Here is a 25,041-nt window from a genome sequence, read left to right on the forward strand (position 1 = left end):
TTTGTTGATTTACTTTTTTTTCTGGAATTACAAGGGCCTGATCTGGATTTTGCCTCTGTTCTAACCATAAACTTCTATTTCCAGAATTATCAAAACTAACAATCTACAATCTAAGTACATGGCAATATTTAAAAGCTGATCGCTTTGCGCGGTAGATGTGTAAAAGAAACTAAAAACATTTAATTTATGTACAAGTACAAATTAAGAATAAAAATACAATTGTTGCTATGCTTAATTCAGTGTTTTTCGAATGCCATTAAGCAATTCATTTCTCCCAGCTAAAAGTTTGGAGAAGAGATGATCAACCTCCTTTGTTAAGCCGTCCATCAGCTTCTCAAAAACCTCCAATCTTCTTCTCAATTCCTCTACTGCATCACTGCTATTTCCAGCTTCAACTGCAGCTGCAAGGCGAGCAGCTGAATCATTTAGCTCTTTCACCTCCTTCAACACAACCCCTTCGTTAATTGCTTCACATATACTTGAATCCAAATCGCTCAGAGCAGAACTTGATAACCCTCCAAGTCTTTTGATCATTTCCAAGTATGGTTTAGAATCTCCAGATAATCCAGCTAAAATAACGCCACATATCCAGAATCCAACGCTCTTTATATCCGTCAAAGCAAGATGAACAATCTTTTCTTTGTTGGAAAAATTAAAACTTTCTTCACCATCTTCCTTGTTTTGAGTCTCTTTGAAACTATCCTTGCTTGAACTTGAACCCTTCATCTGAATTGTCTTGAGACGCTCAATAGCCGAAGAAGGTGAATTCTCCACAAGGTCTAAAGCATGAGAAAGAGCAAGCCGAGCGTGTCCCAGATGAGAAATAGACGAGCTAATTGAATTGAGAAGCTCCATCAAACTCAAGCTGTAGTTGAGATACTCCTCCACAGAATTCTCCTCCCATTTACTCATGGGGTAGTCAATATCCACAACCAGCTTCGCAAAAGCCTTGTTGACGCTTGGAAGGATCTGAAAACATTTTTGAATCCATGACAGGGACAAGAACTCTGATCCGGGTTTCGACAATTGGGTTAAGCAAATGGAAACATGGGATTCAAAAGCCTGAAGAGAAGCTTGAAAAGCTTCAGGTTCATGGTGGTGGTGGTGCAAATGATTCTCCATCTTGAAGTAGAGTTTGCTAAGCCTTTGTACCAAGAGTACCATGACAAGAAAATTAGTACACTAAGTTCTGAACTTTTGGTTTTGGTTTTGGTTTTGGTTTTGATTCTAGTTCTGGTTCTGGTTCTGATGGTTTGAAAATGAACAAGTTTGGCTTTATATCAAAGTTCGTTCTAATGCTTTTATGAGTTGTAAATCGGTACACGCTTTTAAGATAACTGTGGGCAAAACAGGAGCTTGGAAGAGTCTGACAGCAAAAGGTAGCCTTTGAATAAAAGGTAGCCTTTGAATATTCAAAAGAAAGTAGCCAATTGGTTGGGCAGTCAATTAGTGTTTATCTTGTAGACTGATCGATACACGCTTCTGCACAATTGGGTCCACTTGGCGCTTCTTCCCTAAGCAAAGATTGGAAGGGGTGAAGAAGAAGAGTTTTACTTTTGTTGGTCTTATAATTAAATAACGTATTTGGACAGGATAGCTTCAAGTAGCCTGAGGAAGATACTTCTCAGCTTCTTATTACAGAAGAAACCCAAACACAAGTCAGATAATTGAGAAATCTCACCACCCATTCAACCGTGAGAGTAGTATTATATTTATATTAAGAATTGCATACAGAAATTGTATAGGCTAGTTAAACATGGTAATAAATAACTGTGGGAGTGGTATTATATTTATATTAAGAATTGTATACAGAAATTGTATAGGCTGGTTAAACATGGTAATAGACAACTGTGTATTCTATACAAGGTAAGACTTAGCAAATTATAAAGAGTAAAATCTGTACTAGAATAAGTCATATGGCTGTCAATGAGATGGAGATAAATCAACCTGCTACACTCTCGGCATCCATATCTGTCATGCTTATCTCCATATCAACTGTTTCCATATCAAGAATATTATTGATCGAATGGTGAATGTTATCAATTACTGCCCCATTTGATGCATGTTTTCGTATGGATGTTGTTGGAAACAGAACAACGGCGCTAGTAGTCTCATTAAGGACTGCCCATCGTTTAATCTGAGTGATATTTTTGTTGTAAATAGTATACAAAAATTATTAGTTTCTTGAAGCAAAAAAAAAAAATTCCCACAACCTCCAATGGTACTCTTTATTTTGAAGAGTATTTTTCATATAAATAAAGAGCATTTTCATTAATTTTTAAATATAAAGAATACAATTTTTATTCAAATCCAATGGATTATTTAAATTTAATGAAGATGCTCTTTATTTTTAAAAAAGAAACTTAATGAGAGAGAGAATTAATAAATAAAATGTATAAAAACATGTAGTTTATTAATTAAAATTAGGATAGAGAATGAAATTTGACTCTCTAAATGTGAAGAGTCAAACTCACTCTCTAATTTATATTTTAAAGATAAAAAGTATGTTGGACTTTTGTTTTTATGGATAGACTCTTTATAATAAAGAGTTTGTATCATATAAAGAGTCTTTTGGAGATACTCTAAGCAACCAATTATAACGAGTTACACTAATGACTTAGAGTGCCTAATAAAAACCAGTCTTAGGATTAGTTAGGTAAAGATTATAGTTATCCTAAGAAAAAAAACTTTCTATGGTATAATATACAATCAATCAATTTTGACGTGTTATATTTTTATTTGAGATTAGGGTATTTAAACTAGTTTGTGTATCTCAATTAATCTCGAGGCTTAAAGTTACCGATTGGATAAACCCTTTAGTAGTCATCCTTATGGTAATTGAGGGAAATCGAACTCAAGACCTCTTTAGTAATATACCCAGTAGTTTTCGATCGTCCCACTAAGCTATCTAGAGATAATTAGGGATCAAATAAGTCATATACGTGGTAAGTGACCATTTGGTGAGACTCGAACATAAATATCTGAGTAATCTAGATCTTGCCATTCCGATTCAACCGCGTTGATATGACACTATCTCATGATTGATAACAGCTATTCAAGCTATTAAAAATAAGCTTGTTAAGTAATGCTAAGCTTGAATGTTTAATTAGGATATGTCTTAAAGCATCTAAGAGAACACGATTCCACCCCTATTTAAATTTACGTGTTAGTTGAATTTGTGTCAATATATAATGAAGCAACAGCCATTTGGGACCATTTTTTTTCTTTTGTAATTGCTTCAAAGGCCTATAAATTAAATACTGGCGGCACTTTTATTATATATATGTTTTTTTGGCTGATGGGCCATCTGGTTTGACAAGATTTTATTTAATACTTAGAAAAAAAATATTAAAAAAAATTAAAACCTCATTTATATAGAAGTCAAGTCAATTGATCCCCAATCGCGCGTTGTGGAAGTGGATTGGATGAATTGTAGGAGAAAAAATGGAGCCATCATTGTAAATGAATTACCCTCTATGTTTTGAATTTTTAATAGGCTCATTTTTTTTGTTTTTATTTTTTTTTTTAAGTCAACATGAACCCCTCACATGGTGTTAAATAGAGAAACTTGTTCAACTCCTCATGAGCCTGGCTTTCTCTCTGGGTTCTGTTTTCTTGACATGGATAGAAAAAAGACGGTTACAACAACGTCTACTAATATATTGAAAAACATTGTTAAAATACTTTTAGACATAGAGTTTTCTCGAAAACGTAAGGAAATTTGTGGAAAACAAATCTTTTTTTTTAACCCGGCGACATAGAAGGAATAGGAAAGGCCATATAGAACTATTTAATTTAAAACGAATCAGTCGACGTACTCCAAATCATATCGAACTATCAAAATTCTAAGAATTTTACACGGGGGATGGTTTAGGGTTGTGTTGGATAGTAATGGCCCAATAAGCATGATGGGCTGATCTTCAGAGAAAGGCTGATAGTATCATAAAAGGGGCTAGGCCCAAATCATTTTTCAAATCCAACTTTAGAGAATAGAGATGGGTTTGGCTGTGCGCCAATTCGACCAAATGAGGGGAAGATTAGAAGCTATTGAAGCATGTCTTCTAATTTCATTTCATCTTCAAACTTCTTAAAATGACTATTGCCCCCATTGCTTTCACATTTATTACTACCTATACTACTAAGATGGACCTAATTTTGAAGAAACGGTTAACCAAAAACAAGACAAAAATTCCCTTTTTTACCCTTTTATCGAAAGACCTATACTTTTTGATCGACAAATTACTCATCATTGATAAAATGTTCCTCTTCTATGAATGTGAAAGCTAAATGATTAATAATTTCCACATCAAATGATATACAATTGCAAAATAATATTAACATCTAGTACTTAGTGATAGATACCTAATATTGAAGAAACATTAGACCAAAAGACGATCAATAATTCCTTTTTTTCTCTTCTTCTTTTAAGAATTTTACTTCTTTACTAACCGAAATATTGTTCGATATGTTGATGTAAACATAAGACTACATTAAATCTCATTTTCTGAAAATTTTACTATAATAATATTCACGACAAAAAAGCTAAATGATTCATAGAATCGTCACATCAAACAAACACAATCCCGCGATATAATAAACCGCTTTCTTTTTGGGTTTGTGTTTATCTTGTTGAACTATTTGGATTTAGTACTTAGACTACCAAATAATAGTTTGCTTGAAGGTATAGCATTCAACCACTGCCCACAATTTTGTTAATTTAATTTTTAATATATTATTGGTACCAAAAATAGACTGGACTAGACTAAACCCATAACACCGTTACAAAAAAAAAACCAGATAAAAAGCAAGGCTGCTTTTGTTTCTCCTCATTCATTCTGTTAAAACTTTGAAAGAACAGAAAAAACGGATCTTGAGAAGCTTCCAATTAATATATATTTCCAAATCAAAGAAACAAAAGGATCCTCCACCCACCACCTCTCCTTCAATTATTTTTAATCTAATCCTTTCGAATTTGGCCCACTTTCCTACTGTTTTTATTTATTTATTTTTATTTTTCACTTTCAAAATTGCCCCATTTCAATGATTGCATCACAAGAACAAGGAATTGCTGTGCCTTTTGTCATATTGAGTGTCCATATCATCATATATGATAAAAATAATAAATAAATAAAGATGTCAGAAATTATATTTGTTCACATCGCCAATTTGATAAGTTGTTATGTATAATGTGATTGGCTCTCTCTTCCCTCAATTTAGCTTTTAGGGGTGAGTTCTACCAGACTCTTATCATGGTGTCAGCCTTAGTTGTGCACAGACATCACCCTGTGTTGAAATTGTATTATCCATAACGCGTACATCGCCATTGGTAGGAGCACGAAGAGAGGTGTGTTAAGGTTGTATTTATCTCACATCCCACTCAGTCTATTATTAAGAGTTATATTTATCCCATATCGCACATCGTCAATTTGGTAGTTGTTATATATATATATGTGGTTGGACTTACTCCTCTCTATTTTGGATACCATTTATAAAAGAGATTAATAATTGCATTTTAAATAAAATGTTTGTTGAGATAAATCAAAACTAAAAATATTACGAAATCTTAGAGAATATAATTTAAACACTTTGTTTAGATTCTTAAGATAACACAAGAGTTTATTCAATGAAAATTTATTTTCAAAGATCTATTTATGCATTATCCTTCAAATCTTTTGTATAAATATACTTATTATGTTTTAATTTTTCATCCAATCTTATCATTTAAATACAACTCTCTTGGTTAATAATACTTAAAGATAAAAAATATGTTTTTTTTTTTTAATTTAAATCTAATTTCAGATACATACTGTTATCCAAATAATTAACTTTCAATTCAATTTATACATTTTCTCATCTTAATATTAAATTGCATGATGGATAATAAATTACAGAACTTGTCTAGAGATAATATTATAATTGTTGACTAAGAGCTCGAATAATTAACAATAACAGTATATAGATTAAAAAATCACCGAATTAGAAGAAGAATATGTAAATCACCTATTTTAGAAATATCTAGCTTAATTAGTATAGTTATTTATAATTAATCCATTAATAATCTTCCATAATTTGGGTATGTCTAATATGTCGAGCTCCCTATGTTAATAAAATTTATGAACACTGCTGTGTATAGTTGACCAAACCACTGTATCAAAATTCTTCTCACTGGATGAACATGATTGGGAATAAAAAAAAGTGTTGGATCAGATTATTATATATTTATTTATTTATTATTTATATATATTTTTCAAGTTTCCCTTCCTGGCTCCTTCTTGGTTGTTGAAACTTCTCCATTTAAAACAATCATTCGTTTACGATTCCTTTAAACAGCTAGTTTTTGGATCCAACTTCATATCTATTCTTTTTTTCTTCTATTTATACTGAAGATAAAGCAAGAGAAAGAATCAAATTAACACAATGGAGAGAGACTTTTCAGTAGTTTACTTCTCGTTGTTGTTTCTGGTAGGCGAGAGTCATTGCAAAAGGCAAGGAACTTGGCCTTTCTACAACGTTAAGTTGAAGGAGATTCTGGGATTTAGACGAGTCTCTTGGGGAATTCACCATGTGAAGAGAGCTTCCAAAGTTAATCCTCAGAGGGTCTTAAAGAGAAGATAGAATTGACAGATTGCCTGGACAACCTCAGTTAAGTTTTCTCAGTATGGTGGTTGTTACTGTTGATAAATCTGCTGGTCGTGCTCTTTATTATTACTTTCTGAAGCTCAGAAATCTAAGGAGTCATTTCCTCTCTTCTTTGGCTCAATGGAGGTAAAACAGACTGTCCATTTTTGTTTCTTTCTTATTTCTTGATTATTATTTGACATTACATCATCAATGTGAATGATAATATTATTTGCTAAAAGTTGTGAAAGTCAGTAGTCTTCTTCTCTCTCTTCTCAAATTCCCATCTAACCTGCAAACAAATTGCATGATTACTCCTTGTTCTATTAGGTAGGAAATATTAATCATTTTTTTAGATGATGTTGAATTAATATTCTAGCCTAGTTTAATTATTTTATTTTATTATGATTTGGCTGTCTTATCTTTTCTCTTTTGTATATAATTATATTAAATTCAAGCACGTTTCTGATTTCTTCTCCACAAGTGGTGCATATGTGCCTGAGTTTCAAATCCCTGGCTTCACTCCCATGGAATTTGCTGGAGTGCATGCAGTCACCACCGCTATTTAAAAACTATCGGACAGAGAAAGAATTACATTGAGGCACACAATAAATAAAAATTCAGATCAACTTACCCATATGTTTATTTAACTTTCATTGGGAAAGGGAACTCTTCATCGTCACACTAATATATAATATGGTTTTGTGAAACACATACATAAAATAAAATAGATTCTGGAACATGTTCTTCTGGTGACTACTCTTCTTTAATTATTTGACACTGATGTAGCTTAATTTTTATGTGTATTTTCAGGTCCTGGTTGCTCTTCTCTTGCTATGGAGCAATGCAAGAACTTGGACCATTTAGAGTCCACAGTGATGGACAAAACACTGTACAAAATTTCTCATGGAACAATGGATATATTCTTTTTTTTCTTTATATTCGTATATTTGTATATTCCAGTACATTTACTTTATTAACTTTTTATTTATTTATTTTTTGGGTGAAGCGGCAAGTTTTGTTTCTTGAGTCACCAGCTGGGTAGGGTTTTCGTACTCTATACAACTTCAGATTCCAATGAAGTGGAGATAGAACAGCTGAAGATAGTTATTTGTTCTTGGTGAATTGGCTGGAGAGATTTCCTGAATATAAGACAGAGATTTTTATATCTGGTGAGAGCTATGCCGGGCATTATGTACCTAAACTTGCACATACTATTCTCTCCCATAACAAGAAGGACAAACAGACCTCATCAACCTCAAGGAATTATGGTATCGACTTTCTTCTTCTTCTTCTTCTTCTTCCATTTCTCTCTCACACACATCACACCGACAGTCAATCAATTCAATAATTGGAAACTTGGAGTACTCTATGGCACATAAGGTTATGTTTGCTAGATACCTTTTCTTTTCTTTTGCTTCTTTTCAAAGAGTTGAATGTGATGCTTAGAATTGGATGATTGCCCCCCTGTGAGCTAGCTTTTATTTTCTTTCTGCATTTACTCTTTTTTCAATTCTCATTTATTTTCTATTTGTAAATAGTATTGATATAATGACGCTCATATTGCGTTAAACTTAAAACTAGCAATATTAACTATGTTTGCTTCATTATTAGCTTGGTGTGACTCTCTATGCTATAAAGCCATACATATTAAAGCCAAAGCCTGCTTACTAGATATGGTGTATCTTGAAGTGAAATACCATTAATTCGATTTAAACATTTTACACTTTTTTCTCATGATTAACATGTAGATGCAAAGCATAATCTATTTGATCTTTATACATCAAAGTTAATTGGGTTGTATAAAGTAAACCGGCTGCTATGGGGTCCTCTTTGGTCCAGCTAGCAAGTCCCCACATTCACACACTTAGTTCCCTGTTCGGGAAACAGTTTTGTTGAATCCATTTTGATTCCAATGACGGAAACTTAATTTTCTTTCTCAATAACAAATTAATCAATATATGCAGATTGGGAATGCTGTGATCAATGATGAAACGGATGTTAGAGGAATGTATGAGTACTTCAAAAATCATGCTCTAATTCGTATGAAGTTCAGACAAATCCAAAAATCCTGTGATTTTTCATCCAATGCCTCAAATCAATCCGATGACTGCGATGCAGCCACTCAAGTTGTTAACCAGAACATTACTATCTGGACATATACACATCTATGCCCCTTATGCGTTCATTCCAATCTCACTGCCCACCCCAAGAGGGCCTCAGTAAGTTAACTCACTAAAAGTTTCCAATCAAACAATTCTGAACTCAAGAAATTGATTGATTAATTGGGTTGTGTGCAGATCATGAATTTCGATCCTGCAGCGATTACTATGTGTATGCTTATCTAAATAGGCCCGATGTTCAAGAAGCTATGCATGCAAACGTCACAAAACTGGCCATGACTGGGAGCCATGCAGTGACATCCTTCAAAATTGGAATGATAGCCCTTCAACAGTTACTCCTCTTCTAAAAGAGTCATGTCAAACGGGCTTCGAGTCTGGATATTCAGGTAAATTAAAACCATTAATTTAGTTAAATTTCTCTATCGGATTCCAGAGGATATATCATTTGTTTGTCAGTATTGGGATAATGATAATAAAGGCAAAGGCTACTTGCTATGAAACACATTGGCCCCGAGCTTTTCATAGATTTCATCTCTCTGCACTCTCACTTTTGTGGAAACGTGCATGTATAGGTCCCTCATTTGCTGTTCATCATTAAAAGTGTAATGGATCAAAGTCAATTTCAGAACATAAATATTGATTATTGCCATTGGGTTGAGGACTTTACTGCAGCTACCATGATAGAAATAGAATATTCATTACTCACCCTCTTTTTATATGTACATTCATTCTATCTTATTTTTGACGAATCTTTCCTATGTCGAAATTTTGCAGTGGTGACACAGATGGAAGAGTGCCAGTTACTTCAACCCAGATGTCTTATAACACGATGACCTTCCTATCAAAACTCCATGGCATGCTTGGTTTCATGGTGGCGAGGTAAATTTTACCTCCATTTCCTTAATCCTTTCTAATTTCTGTGGCAACCCAACCCAAATGGACTGGGTTGGGTTGAGTTGGGCTTTATGGGTCCAATTGGGTTGAGTTTTGAAGGTTGATCGAGGGTTACCCAATATGTAACATTCACATCTAATGCGTAGACATTAAAACCTACTATAACATATGAGATATGACATTGAATATGGAGATGACAATAATCTAACTTTTGAGAGTTCATTCTAGTTTTTGGAAATGTATCTTATTTTAAAAAAGATAAAAGGTTGGGTTTTTATATCCACTACCGATCCAAAACTGTTTGGTAAACCCGCATCACGCAATTAGAGGGCGGATTGGGTTCAACTTGACTGTTCAGTTCAAACTGACGGATACCCAATCCGCGATTTGGCTTGACATTCTTATTAAGAATTTTTTTTTTTTTTGGTTAATAATTTATATCTCATTCATGTTGTTTTGTGTTGACAGGTTGGTGGATATACACAAGTGTACAAGGGATATTGATTTGCCACAGTGAGAGGAGCTGGGCATCAGGTGCCAACTTCCAGCCCAAGAGAGCACTTTCACTCGTCTCCCACTTCCTTAATGGCTCACCCCTTCCCAATACTTCAAGATACACATTAATTCAGCTTCATTATGAATATATATAGCTTCATATGTTTGAGCATTTCCATTTTTACAGGACAGGAAAAGAAGAAAGCCTATTTAAATAGGGGATTAGAGTAGCATAGTTGGTAAATCTCTTATTGATTGGTATTTTATTTATCTCTTAATTTGTTCTGTCAATAATTTCCAAGTAATAACATATATTAATGGCATATATATCTCTCACCTTATCATTAACACAGTGTCCCAAAAGATTCAGCCATCAACTTTCAGCAAATATAAACACTTGGAACTTGGAGATCACATTTCATCATCCACCAAACCCCTGAAGAATCATTCACGTGAAAGACTAGACAACCTGGGTTGGTCCAATTCCTGATTTCCAGGGACCTTAATGGGGGTTGTAAACTTGTAATGATAAAAAAGTCTATGGGGTTGGCTTGTGCGGGGGTTGAACTGGTTTAGTAATATAAGCTATTCAAGTAGAGCTAGGACAATTGTTGTTAAAACATCACCCACAATGTTGCCCAGGATCTTCTTTGTGTTCCGTTTTTAGCATCCTGGAGGGTTTTTACTACTTGATGATGATCATTCCCTTGTTCATCAATCAAGCCTTCCTTAAAAGCCTCATGAAACTGGCCCCTGCATCTCTCACAGCCGTCTTTGCAGTTTCTGGCAGGTGTTGAACTTTTTTTCTTCTGAGACTTAGAGATTTTTTTGGGTACAGAACCAACCTTTTTGTTCCATCCATCTGTGAGTATTAATTCTGATTTTGTGCAGTTAATGGTTTTCAATTTTTTAAGAGTATAGGAAAATAGTCTCGGATTGAGCAGACAAAGAAACAACCATTGAAGTCAAAGACTCAAAAAGAAGCCAGTCCTCAGTGCAGCTGGAGATCAAGGCCTGGACTTTACTGATCGTCAGTTGTTTAAGAGCATTGCCGAATGGCATGCAACTCAGCAGTATGCCAAAAAGAGTTGCCATCGATTTCCAAGCATTCAAGACTCTCACATGCTGGGACATGCAGATCAAGACATGTCAAATTATGTGGGCAATATCAACGTTCATATTCTCCTCTTCCATGATCGTAGGATATCAGAGTTTTTCGTCCTGCTGCATGAAAAAAAAAAAAATTCAGCGCTACAAATATACCTACTTGCGTATTAAAGAATGCGACACTGATTTTTCTTTCCCAATTTGCTGTTTTAGCATGTGCCACAGACCACAGTTAGGTGAGGTATGTTGTAGACTTGTCCACAGTATATTGAATAGATTCTATTCACACCTCAGTGACACAGGGAGTATGATTCGACAATAGGAATAGAATGAACACAAAAGTGGCATTACCAATATCCTTGTAAAAGTCTGCATTGAAATATGCTTTCCACACACCAAAGAATAATTGTTCAGATGGCTGTAGATAAGTTGATGACATAACCAATCTACCAAATTTCATATGAAGAAGATAACCAACCTTGGCAAACATGTATCATTCACCTCAGAAAACTACATCAATTTGGAATTTTTTTAAAATCCACCAAATATTTTGCGTGAAAGAAAAAAAACCTTGGCGTGTCCAATTTTGATTTCCAGATCTCATGAATGATTTTATCTCAATTAAAATATAATTATGGGGTCTGATCAGCTTGTGCTCTTATCTAAACATCACAATTAGGTAATATTACTGTGATATACCAACACTGAAATGTTGTCAAGATCATTTTGGTTCGATGGTAAGCATCCTGATGGCTTTACTACTTGATTGTGCTCATCCCTTGTTCATCATTGAAGCCTTTCATTAAAATTTAAAACCAGAAGTTTAGCTTCTCTCTTATCATTTATATCTCTTCCTCCTTCTCTCACAGTGTACATATCATGTCGTCTACGCAGTTTCTGGCAGAATATAACTTTTCTCAGACTTCAGAATTTTCTTGGAACAGAACAATCTGCATGTTGTTGAATACTGGTATAAATTTTGAGTGGTCGTTTATCATTCGTTTAGTGAACGTGAATCAGCGTGATATGGTTCCACAGGAATCAATTAACAATCAGATTCAGAAAACCATGAAGAAGACAGATGAAAAGTTTCGAGCACACAAGTCCTTATCAAGCTAGCAGCCGTGGAAGCAGCAGCTGGCCCAAGTCCCTATCAAGTTAGTAGCCATGGACCAGCGCTGGTCAACTTACCTAACATAAGTTGCCAAGCTACCACCCAAGAGAGCTCTTTCACTCGTCTCCCACTTCCTTAATGGCTCACCTCTTGCCAACACTTCAAGATACACTTAATAATTTACTTTCTTTATGACACATTATATATAGCTTCATATTCTTTCAGCATTTCCATTGTTTTACCAGGAAAGAAAAGAAAAGCCTGTTTAAAATAGAGATTAGGATTTAGCATAGTTGATAAATTACTTATTGGAATTGGTGATTTTATTCTTCTTTTTGATTAATGTCAATATTTCAACCTTATCATAATAACACAGGTGTCCCAAAACTTCAAGGCAGTCCAACTTGTTTAGTGCAACAGTAACATGACAAACCTTGTACTAATTTGGAGATTACCTTTGATTATTCAAACAAACGTGTAAAAATATTTTTCCAACACAAAGAAATACAATTTATAACGTGAAAGACTAGACAACCTAGGGGTGGTCCAGTTCTTGATTATTCAAACAAACGTGTAAAGATATATGGGGGGTTGTATGGTGTGCTGGATGTATTTATACAAAAATTTATATGGGGGTTGAATTGTGCTGAGATTGAGATTGATTTGTCATGGATATATATAAACATATCAAGCAGTGGCTAGGATTATTGTGTTAAACATCACCCACAATGTTGCCCAGGGTGTTTTTTGGTTCCATTTTTAGCATCCTTGAGGGCTTTTACTACTTGATTATGATCCTTCCCTTGTTCATTAATCAAGCCTTTCATTAAACCTCATCGTCAAACTGGCCTCCTGCATCTCTCACAAGCGGTCTTATGCAGTTTCTGGCAGGTATATGAAACTTCTTTTTTCTGAAACTTGAGAATTTTCATCAATACCGTGATCACTAATTCTGAATTTATACAATTAATGATCTTCAATTTTTTAAGTGTTATAGGAAGATAGTCTCGGATTGAGCAAGAGAGAAAGAAACAACCATTGAATTCTAAAGATTCAAGAGAAGTGAGTTTCATCAGGTTAAGCTGGAGATCAAAACCTGGACATTTACAGTGTTGAGTTGCCATCCCACCTAAAAGTTTAAACTTGTAGGTGAAAGCTTAATATATATTAGATCAATATACTGATCGTCAGTTGTTTAAGAGCAGTATCAAATGGTTTGTATTCCAATTTCCAGCAAGCATGCCAAAAACGAATTTCTATTGATTTCCAAGCATTCAAGCTCGCGTGCTGCAGATTCAACATACATATTCTTTTTTCCTAATGGTTATCTTCACCCAATGCATCTCTTTCAATTTACTCTAAACACATAGATATAATAATGAATATTAGAAAAATGTTAAGAATAAAAACATGTATAGAAATAGTACTTCAAAACATGTATAGAACATCTATTGCTGGATTATGTTGTGTTTGAGTTCAAAGTAATGTACAAAATTTTAAGCTTTAAAAAGAAATTAAACCTTAAAAATATACAGAATCAACCTTTGATAACAAAGTAAAAATTCAAGAAATAAACGTATATTATAACCATTGTTTTAAAAACCGGACCAGAGAGCAACCCGTTTTGATGGCCGGTTCACGGTTCAACCGATCCAACCGGTTGGACCGTCGGTTGGATCGATAACATCATCACACATCATGATGACATCAACACATTTTTAAAAATACTTTTTTTTTTTTTTTAGGTTTCTATTTTTTAATAAGACAATAACAATTTAATTATTGTCCAACATGATTAAAAGTTCAAATTAAAACGTTAGCTAAACTTTCAATATTAAATTTTGATCCTGTCGATTTCCAAGAAGAAACCGAGCTGTCGTCGTCGATTTTCGGCGAGGGAGGAAGACGTCGTCGATTTCTAGCAAGGGATGAAGACGTCGTCGTTGATTTCAGATAGTTCAGATGCGATTTGGGTGGGATTTCAGAGAGAACAGAAGACAGAGCTGAAACTGTGATAATTTTCGCAGAGAACAAACAACAGAGATGAAGTTGATAAATTTTCAGAGAGAACAGAGTGTTTGCTGAGAAATTTTCGTAAGAAAAACTGAGAAAGACTAAAAGAGAAGAAGATGAGAAGGGGCTGCGTCGCGTCGCATATTAGGGATTTTTAATATTTGGACCGGTTTATCCACCGGTCCGATTGGACTGGCGACTCACTGATATTATCCAATTTTGAAACGGTTTAAAGCGGCTCAATGTATAATAACGGTTTTGGGGTTGACTCGAATCGGACACATGACTGGTTCCTGGTCTAACTGGTTGGACCGGTCGGTCTGATCCGGTTTTTTAAAACAGATCATCCAGAAAGCTGAATAAAAACAAGAAGCAAACTAATTAATCTTAGTGTATGACTATATCAAAGTTGTCCTAATCTTCATACACAGTTTTTAGTCCGTGGGCATCCCCATATAATGATTTTTCTTTTAAGATGCTTGAGTCCATTCAGCCGCCACTTACAAACATGAATAAGTCTTTCACAATCAGCTACATATATCGTTTCCAAATTTGGGAGCAAACATCCTCCTGGAAAGGACACAAGACGAGGACAAACGAAAAGACTTAAAGTGTGAAGCGATCTGAACTCATCTAAATAATTGGGAAGAGACTTCAGACTGTAACATGAAAAAATTAAAAGCGATTTCAGGCTGGTACTGGGCAACCCTTCTTCTGGGAAACACACAAGACTAAAGCAATTACTCAATGACAGTAGCTCAAGATTCTTGAGGTTGAACAAGCCCTCAGGTAAGAGCTTAAGATTTGGACAATCCCAAATCTCTAACTCTCTAAGATTTAGGGTACTAAATAAGGCCAAATTCGGTAAATTTGAATCATCTTCAACACCAAAAATGACAGAATGATCTTTTTCTATCTTCAAAGATTCACTGAATGACGTTAAATTGACACAATAACCAGATAAAAAGACAAGGCTGCTTTTGTTTCTCTCATTCATTCTGTTAAAACTTTGAAAAGAACAGAAAAACGGATCTTGAGAAGTTCCAATTAATATATATTTCCAAATCAAAGAACAAAAGGATTCCTCACCCACCATCCTCTTCAATTATTTTTAATCTAATCCTTTCGAATTTTGCCCACTTTCCTACTAGTTTTTATTTATTTATTTTATTTTTCACTTTCAAAATTGCCCCATTTCAATGATTGCATCACAAGAACAAGGAATTGCTTGTGCTTTGTCATATTGAGGTCAAAATCATATAATATGATTAAAAATAATAAATAATAAAAAGTGTCAGAAATTATATTTGTTCACATCGCCATTTGATAAGTTGTTATGATATATTAGTGATTAGCTCTCCTTCCTCAATTTAGCTTTAGGGGTGAGTTCTACCAAGACTTGTTATCTGGTGTCAGCCTTAGTTGTGCACGACATCACCCATGTGTTAGAAATTGTATTTATGTCACATACATCGTACATCGCAATTTGGTAGGAGCACGAGAGAGGGTGTTAAAGGTTGTATTTATCTCACATCCCACATCGTTATGTATTAGAAGTTATATTTATCCCATATCGCACATCGTCAATTTGGTATTTTGTTATGATATAATTGTGGTTGGACTTACTCCTCTCTAGTTTTGGATACCGTTTATCAAAAGAGATTAAATAATTTCATTTTAAATAAAAATGTTTGTTGAGATAAATCAAAACTAAAAATATTACGAAATCTAAGAGATATATTTAAACACTTTGTTTAGATACTAAAGATAATCACAAGAGTTTAATTCAATGAAAATTTTATTTTCAAAGATCTATTTATGCATATCCTTCAAAATCTTTTGTATAAATCATACTACTATTATGTTGTAATTTTTTCATCCAAATCTTTACATTTAAATACAACTCTCTTGGTTAATTAAATACTATAAAACAGATAAAGAAATATGTTTTTTTTTTAATTTAAAATCTAATTTTCAGATACATACTGTTATCCAATAATAACTTTCAATTCAATTTATACATTTTCTCATCTTAATATTAAATTGCATGATGGATAATAAATTACAGAACTTGTCTAGATAATTAATTATAATTGTTGACTAGACTCTAAATTAAATACAGTATATAGATTAAAAAATCACCGAATTAGAAGAAGAATATGTAAATCACCTATTTTAGACAATATCTAAGTTAATAGTAATAGATTATTATAATTAATCCATTAATAATCTTCCATAATTGGGGATGTCTAATAGTGCGAGCTCCCTATGTTAATAAAAATTTATGAACACTGCATGTGTGATAGTTGACCAACCACTGTATCAAAATTCTTCTCACATGGATGAACATGATTGGTGAATAAAAGAAAAGTGTTTGGATCAGATTTATATTAATTTATTTATTTATTATTTATATTATATTTTTCAAGTTTCCCTTCCGGCTAGCCTTCTTGGTTGTTGAAACTTCTCCATTTAAAACAATCATTCGTTTACGATTCCTTATAAACAGTAGTTTTTGGATCCAACTTCAATTATTCTATTCTTTTTTTCTTCTATTTATACTGAAGATAAAGCAAGAGAAAGGATCAAATTAACACAATGGAGAAGAGACTTTTCAGTAGTTTACTTTCGTTGTGTTGTTTCTGGTAGGGAGAGTCATGCAAGAAACAGGCAGAGAAACTTGGCCATTTCTACAACGTTAAGTTGAGGAGAATTCGGGATTGATACGAGTCTCTTTGCGGGAATTCACCATGTGAAGAGAGCTTCCAAAGTTCATCCTCAAGAGGGTCTTAAAGAGAAAGATAGAATTGACAGATTGCCTGGACAAACTCAGGTTAAGTTTTCTCAGTATGGTGGTTAGTTACTGTGATAAATCTGCTGGTGTGCTCTTTATTATTACTTTGCTGAAGCTCAGAAATCAAGGAGTCCTTTCTCTTCTTCTTTGGCTCAATGGAGGTAAGAAACAGACTGTCCATTTTGTTCTTTCTTATTTCTTGAAGTATATTTGACATTATCATATCAATGTGAATGATATATTATTTGCTAAAAGTTGTGAAAGTCAGTAGTCTTTTCTCTCTCTTCTCAAATCCCATCTAACCTGCAACAAAATTGCATGATTACTCCTTGTTCTATTAGGTAGGAAATATTATCATTTTTTTAGATGATGTTGATATTAATATCTAGCCTAGTTTTAATTATTTTATTTTATTATGATGTTGGCTGTCTTACTTTTCTCTTTTTGTATATAATTATATATAATTCAAGCCCACGTTTCTGATTTCTTCCACAAGTGGTGCATATGTGCCTGAGTTCAAATCCTGGCTTCACTCCATGGAGGATTTGCTGGAGTGCATGCCGTCACCACCGCTATTTAAAAACTATCGGACAGAGAAAGAGATTACCTTGAAGGCAACACAATAAATAAGAATTCAGATCAACTTACCCATATGTTTATTTAACTTTCATTGGGAAAGGGAACTTTGCATGCTGTCACACTTAATATATAATATGGGTTTTGTGAAACACATAACATAAAATTAAATAGGAATCTGGAACATGTTACTCTGGTGACTAATCTTCTTTATTATTTGACACTGATGTAGCTTAATTTTTATGTGTATCAGGTCCTGGTTGCTCTTCTCTTGCCTATGGAGCAATGCAAGAACTTGGACCATTTAGAGTCCACAGTGATGGAAAAACACTGAAAAAATTTATACTCATGGAACAATGGTATATATTTTTTATCTTTTATACTGATAATAATGTATATTCCAAGTACATTTACTTATTAACTTTTTTAATTATTTTTTGGGTGAAGCTGCAAATGTTGTTTTCTTGGTCACCAGCTGGGGTAGGGTTTTCGTACTCTAATACAACTCAGATTACAATGAGAGTGGAGATAGGAAAACAGCTGAAGATAGTTATGTGTTCTTGGTGAATTGGCTGGAGAGATTTCCTGAATATAAAGACAGAGATTTTTATAAGCTGGTGAGAGCTATGCCGGGCATTATGTACTCAACTGCACATACTATTCTCTCCCATAACAAGAAACAAACAGACCATCATCAACCTAAAGGAATTATGGTATCGATCTTTCTCTTCTTTCTTCTTTCATTTCTCTCTCACACACATCACACCGACAGTCAATCAATTCAATAAAATTGGAAACTTGGAGTACTCTATGGCACATAAGGTTATGTTGTTAGATACCCTTTTCTTTTCTTTGTTTGCTTCTTTTCAAAGAGTTGAATGATTGATGCTTAGAATTTGGATGATGGCCCCCCATGTGAGCAGCTTTTAATTTTTCTTTTGGGCTGCATTTACTCTTTTATTCAAATCTTCTCTTATTTCTATTTGTAAATAGTAATTTGATATAATTGACGCTCATATTGCGTTAATACTTAAAAAAAATAGCAAATTAACTATGTTGCTTCATTATATCAGTTGGTGTGACTTCTCTATGCATATTAAAGCCATACATATTAAAGACAAAGCCTCTAATAGATAGGTGTACTTGAAGTGAAATAACATTAATTCGATTTAAACATTTACACTTTTTTCTCATGATTAACAGTATAGATGCAAAGCATAATTATTGATCTTTATACATCAAAGTTAATTTGGGTTGTATAAAGTAAACCAGGCTGCTATGGGGTCCTCTTGGTCCAGCTAGCAAGTCCCCACATTCACACCCTTAGTTCCTGTTCGGGAAACGTTTTGTTGAATCCATTTTGATTCCAAGATGACGGAAACTTAATTTTCTTTCTCAATAACAAATTAATCAAATATAGCAGATTGGGAATGCTGTGATCAATGATGAAAAGATGTTAGAGGAATGGATGAGTACTTCAAAAATCATGCTCTAATTTCGTGATGAAGTTGCAGATCAAATCCAAAAATCCTGTGATTTTTCATCAATGCTCAAATCAATCCGATGACTGCGATGCAGCCACTCAAGTTGTTAACCAGAACATTTACTATCTGGACATATACAACACTATGCACCTATGCGTTCATTCCAATCTCACTGCCCACCCAAGAGGGCCTCAGTAAGTTACATCCGCTAAAAGTTTCCAATCAAACAATTCTGAAACAAGAAATTGATTGATTAATTGGGTTGTGTGCAGATCATGAATTTCGATCCATGCAGCGATTACTATGTGTATGCTTATCTAAATAGGCCCGATGTTCAAGAAGCTATGCATGCAAACGTCACAAAACTTGGCCATGACGGGAGCCATGCAGTGACATCTCAAAATTGGAATGATAGCCTTCAAACGTTACTCCTCTTCTACAAGAGTTCATGTCAAACGGGCTTCGAGTCTGGATATTCAGGTAAATTAAAACCATTAATTTTAGTTAAATTTCTCTATCGGATTCCAGAGGATAATCATTTGTTGTTCAGTGGATGGGATAATGATAATAAAGGCTAAGGCTAGCTTTGCTATGAAAACAATTGGACCCGAGCTTTCATGATTTCATCTCTCGCACTTTACTTTTGTGGAAAACGTGCATGTATAGGTCCCTCATTTGTGTTCATCATTAAAAGGGTAATGGATCAAAGTCAATTTCAGAACATAAAATATGATTATTGCCATATGGGTTGAGGATTACTGCAGTACCATATGATAGAAAATAGAATTATTCATTACTCACCCTCTTTTTATATGTACATTCATTCTATCTTAATTTTGACGACTCTTCTATGATCGAAATTTTGCAGTGGTGACACAGATGGAAGAGTGCCAGTTACTTCAACCAGATGTCTATTAACACGATGAACCTTCCTATAAAACTCCATGGCATGCTTGGTTTCATGGTGGCGAGGTAATTTTACCTCCATTTCCTCCTTTCTAAATTTCTGTGGCAAAACCCAACCCAAAAGGACTGGGTTGGGTTGAGTTGGGCTTTATGGGTCGAATTGGGTTGAGTTTTGAAGGTTGATCGAGGGTTACCCAATATGTAACACATACACATCTAATGCGTAGACATTAAAAACCTACTATAAACATATGAGATATGACATTGATATGGAGATGACAATATCGAACTTTTGAGAGTCATTTCTGTTTTTGGAATGTATCTTATTTAAAAACAGATAAACAGGTTGGGTTTTATTATCACTACCGGATCCAACTGTTTGGTACAACCGCATTCACGCAATTAGAGGGGGATTGGGTTCAACTTGACTCGTTCAGTTAAACTGACGGATACCCAATCCGCGATTTGGCTGACATTCTTACTTAAGAATTTTTTTTTTTTTTTTTGTTAATAATTATGATTTAATTCAATGTTGTGTTTGTGTTGACCGGTTGGTGGATATACACAAGTGTACAAGGGAGATTTGACATTGCCACAGTGAGAGGAGCTGGGCATCAGGTGCCAAGTTCCAGCCCAAGAGAGCACTTTCACTCGTCTCCCACTTCCTTAATGGCTCACCCCTTCCCAATACTTCAAGATCACTAATTAATTCAGTTCATTATGATTATATATAGCTTCATAGTTTGAGCATTTCCATTGTTTTACCAGGAAAGGAAAAGAAGAAAAGCCTGATTTAAATAGGGGATTAGGATTTAGCATAGTTGGTAAATCTCTTATTGGAATTGGTAATTTTATCTTTAATTTGTTTCTGTCAATAATTTCCAAGTAATAACAATATATTAATGGCATATATATATCTCAACCTTATCATATACACAGTGTCCCAAAAGATTCAAGCCAGTCAAACTTTCAGCAAATATGACAAACACTTGGCAATGGAGATCACATTCATCATCACCAAACCCCTGAAGAAATCATTCACGTGAAAGACTAGACAAATGGGGTTGGTCCATCTTCCAGGGACCTAATGGGGGTTGTAAACTTGTAAGTATAAAAAGTCTATGGGGGTGGCTTGTGCGGGGTTGAGAATGGTTTAGTATATATAAGCATATCAAGTAGAGCTAGGACAATTGTGTTAAAACATCACCCACAAGTGCCCAGGATCTTCTTTGGTTCCGTTTTTAGCATCCTGGAGGGTTTTACTATTGATGATGATCATTCCCTTGTTCATCATCAAGCCTTCATTAAAAGCCATATGAAACTGGCCTCCTGCATCTCTCACAAGCCGTCTTATGCAGTTTCGGCAGGTGTTGAACTTTTTTTCTTCGAGACTTAGAGAATTTCTTGGGTACAGAACCAACCTTTTTGTTCCATCCATACTGTGAGTATTAATTCTGAATTTGTGCAGTTAATGGTTTTCAATTTTTTAAGAGTGATAGGAAAATAGTTCGGATTGAGCAGGACAGAAAGACAAACCATTGAAGTCCAAAGACTCAAAAGAAGCCAGTTCCATCCGGTGCAGCTGGAGATCAAGGCCTGGACATTTACTGATCGTCAGTTGTTTAAGAGACATGCCGAATGGCATGCATACCAGCAAGTATGCCAAAAAAGAGGTTGCCATCGATTTCCAAGCATCAAGACTCTCACATGCTGGGACATGCAGATCAAGATCCAGTGGACAAATTATGTGGGGCAATATGCAACGTTCATATTCTTCCTTTCCATGATCGTAAGGAATATCAGAGTTTTTCGTCTGCTGCATGAAAAAAGAAAAAAATCAGCGCTACAAATATACTACTTGCGTATTAAAGAATGCGACACTGATTTTCTTTCCCATTTGCTGATTTAGCATGTGCCAGACCACATTAGGTGAGGGATGTGTAGACTTGTCCACAGTATATTGAATAGATTTATTCAACCTCAGTGACACAGGGGAGGAATGAATTCGAACAATAGGATAAGATGAACACAAACAGTGGGCCTTACCAATATCCTTGTAAAAGTCTGCATTGAAATATGCTTTCCACCACACCAAAAGAATAATTGTTCAGAATGGCTGTAGATAAGTATGATGACATAACCAATCTACCAAAATTTCATAGAGAAGAATAAACAACCTTGGCAAACATGTATCATTCACCTCAGAAAACTACATCAATTTGGAAATAATTTTTTTAAAATCCAACAAATATTTTGCGTGAAAGAATAAAAACCTTGGCGTGTCCAATTTTGATTTCCAGACTCATGAAGATTTTATCTCAATTAAAAAATTAATTATGGGGTCTGATCAGCTTGTGCTCTTATACAACATCAACAATTAGGTAGAATTTACTGTGATACCACACGAAAATTGTGTCAAGAAACATTTTGGTCGATGGTAAGCATCCTGATGGGCTTTTACTACTTGATTGTGCTCATTCCCTTGTTCATCATTGAAGCCTTTCATTAAAAATTTAAAACCAGAAGTTTAGCTTCTCTCTTATCATTATATCTCTTCCTCCTTCTTCACAAGATGTACAATCATGTCGTCTTACGCAGTTTCTGGCAGGAATATAACTTTTCTCAGACTTCAGAATTTTTTGGGAACAGAACATCTGCATGTTGTTTGAATAACTGGTAAATATTTGAGTGGTCGTTTATCATTCGTTTAGTGAACGGTGATCAGCGTGATATGGTTCCACAGGAATCAATTAACAATCAGATTCGAAAAACATGAAGAAGACAGATGAAAAAGTTTCGAGCAGCACAAGTCCTATAAGCTAGCAGCCGTGGAAGCAGCAGCTGGCCCAAGTCCTATCAGTTAGTAGCCATGGACCAGCGCGTGGTCAACTTACCAACAATAAGTTGCCAAGCTACCAGCCCAAGAGAGCTCTTTCACTCGTCTCCCACTTCCTTAAGGCTCACCTCTTGCCAACACTTCAAGATACACTTAATTAATTTACTTTCTTTATGACACATTATTATAGCTTCATATTCTTTCAGCATTTCCATTGTTTACCAGGAAAGAAAAGAAAAGCCTGGTTAAAATAGAGATTAGGATTTAGCATAGTTGATAAATTACTTATTGGAATTGGTGATTTTATTCTTATTTTGATTATGTCATAATTTCAACCTTATCATAATAAACACAGGGTCCCAAAGCTCAAGGCAGTCCAACTTTTAGCATGACAAAAACTTGGACTAATTTGGAGATTACCTTGATTATTCTGTATAGGAACTTGTAGTTTATTAATTAAAATTAGGATAGAGAATGAAATTTGACTCTCTAAATGTGGAGAGTCAAACTCACTTTCTAATTTATATTTTAAAGATAAAGAGTATGTTGGACTCTTATTTTTATGGATAGACTCTTTATAATAAACAGTTTGTGTCATATAAAAAGTTTTTTTGGAGATGTTCTAAACAACCAATTATAACGAGTTACACTAATGACTTAGTGTGACTGATAAAAACTAGTCTTAGGATTAGTTAGGTAAAGATTATAAGTTATCCTAAGAAAAAAAACTTTCTTATGGTATTATTATATACAATCAATCAATTTTGACGTGTTATATTTTTTATTTTGAGATTAGGGTATTTAAACTAGTTTGTGTGTATCTCAATTAATCTATCGAGGTCTTAAAGTTAACGATTGGATAAACCCTTTAGTAGTCATCCTTATGGTAATTGAGGGGAATCGAACTCAAGACCTCTTTAGTAATATACCCAGTAGTTTCGATCGTCCCACTAAGCTATCTAGAGATAATTAATGGATCAAATAAGTCATATACGTGGTAAGTGACCATTTGGTGAGACTCGAACATAAAATATCTGAGTAATCTAAGATCTTGCCATTCCCGATTCAACCGCGTTGATATGACACTATCTCATGATTGATAACAGCTATTCAAGCTATTAAAAAATAAAGCTTGTTAAGTTAATGCTAAGCTTGAATGTTTAATTATGATTATGTCTTAAAGCATCTAAAGAGAACACGATTCCACCCCTATTTAAGTAATTACGTGTTTAGTTGAATTTTGTCAGTAATATAATGAAGCAACAACCATTTGGGACCAATTTTTTTCTTTTTTAATTGCTTCAAAGGCCTATAAATTAAATACTGGCGGCACTTTTTATTATTATAATTTGTTTTTGGCTGATGGGCCATCTGGTTTGACAAAGATTTTATTTAATAAAACTTAGAAAAAAAATATTAAAAAAAATTAAAACCTCATTTATATAATGAAGTCAAGTCAATTGATCCACCAATCGCGCGTTGTGGAAGTGGATTGGATGAATTGTAGGAGAAGAAAATGGAGCCTCATTTGTAAATGAATTACCCTCTATGTTTTGAATTTTTTATAGGCTCATTTTTTTTGTTTTATTTTTTTTAAGTCCAATGGAAACCCCATCACATGGTGTTAAATAGAGAAACATTGTTCAACTCCTCATGAGCCTGGCTTGATCTCTTCTGGGTTCTGTTTCTTGACATGGATAGAAAAAGAACGGTTCAAACAGCGTCTACTAATATTATTGAAAAACATTGTTAAAATACTTTTACAGTAGAGTTTTCTCGAAAACGTAAGGAAATTTGTGGAAAACAATCATTTTTTTTTTTAACCCTGCGACATAGAAGGAATAGGAAAAGGCCATATAGAACTAGTTTAAATTTAAAACGAATCAGTCGACTTAGTCTCCAAATCTATTCGAACTATCAACGAATTCTAAGAATTTTACACGGGGATGAGGTTTAGGGTTGTGTTGGATAGTAATGGCCCAATAAAGCATGATGGGCTGATCTTCAAGAGAAAGGCTGATAGTATCATAAAATGGGCTAGGCCCAAATCATTTTTCAAATCCAACTTTGAGAAATAGAGA

At 34.3% G+C, this 25,041-nt stretch overlaps 1 protein-coding gene, 1 long non-coding RNA gene and 2 pseudogenes across 3 annotated transcripts; 3 read left to right on the plus strand and 1 right to left on the minus strand.

Moving 5' to 3' along the window:
- Window positions 1-231: 231 nt before the first annotated feature.
- Window positions 232-1,122, minus strand: LOC116123032 (protein BPS1, chloroplastic-like). Its single transcript, XM_031408823.1, has one exon. It carries the CDS (start codon window positions 1,120-1,122, stop codon window positions 232-234), a length of 891 nt encoding a protein of 296 aa, XP_031264683.1.
- A 5,295-nt stretch (window positions 1,123-6,417) lies between these two features.
- LOC116123034 lies at window positions 6,418-10,285 on the plus strand (annotated as a pseudogene).
- A 2,518-nt stretch (window positions 10,286-12,803) lies between these two features.
- On the plus strand, window positions 12,804-13,621 carry LOC116123017. Of its 2 annotated transcripts, none has more exons than XR_004126983.1 (2): window positions 12,804-13,242; window positions 13,341-13,621. It is a non-coding gene; the product is annotated as an uncharacterized LOC116123017 (long non-coding RNA). The 2 variants fall into 2 exon arrangements; XR_004126982.1 differs by having other exon boundaries at window positions 12,812-13,242; window positions 13,349-13,621.
- Window positions 13,622-14,606: 985 nt separating this feature from the next.
- On the plus strand, window positions 14,607-20,858 carry LOC116123035 (annotated as a pseudogene).
- Window positions 20,859-25,041: the final 4,183 nt, after the last annotated feature.

Source organism: Pistacia vera, unplaced genomic scaffold, assembly GCF_008641045.1.
Source record: "Pistacia vera cultivar Batoury unplaced genomic scaffold, PisVer_v2 Contig14, whole genome shotgun sequence".
Lineage (NCBI taxonomy): Eukaryota > Viridiplantae > Streptophyta > Magnoliopsida > Sapindales > Anacardiaceae > Pistacia > Pistacia vera.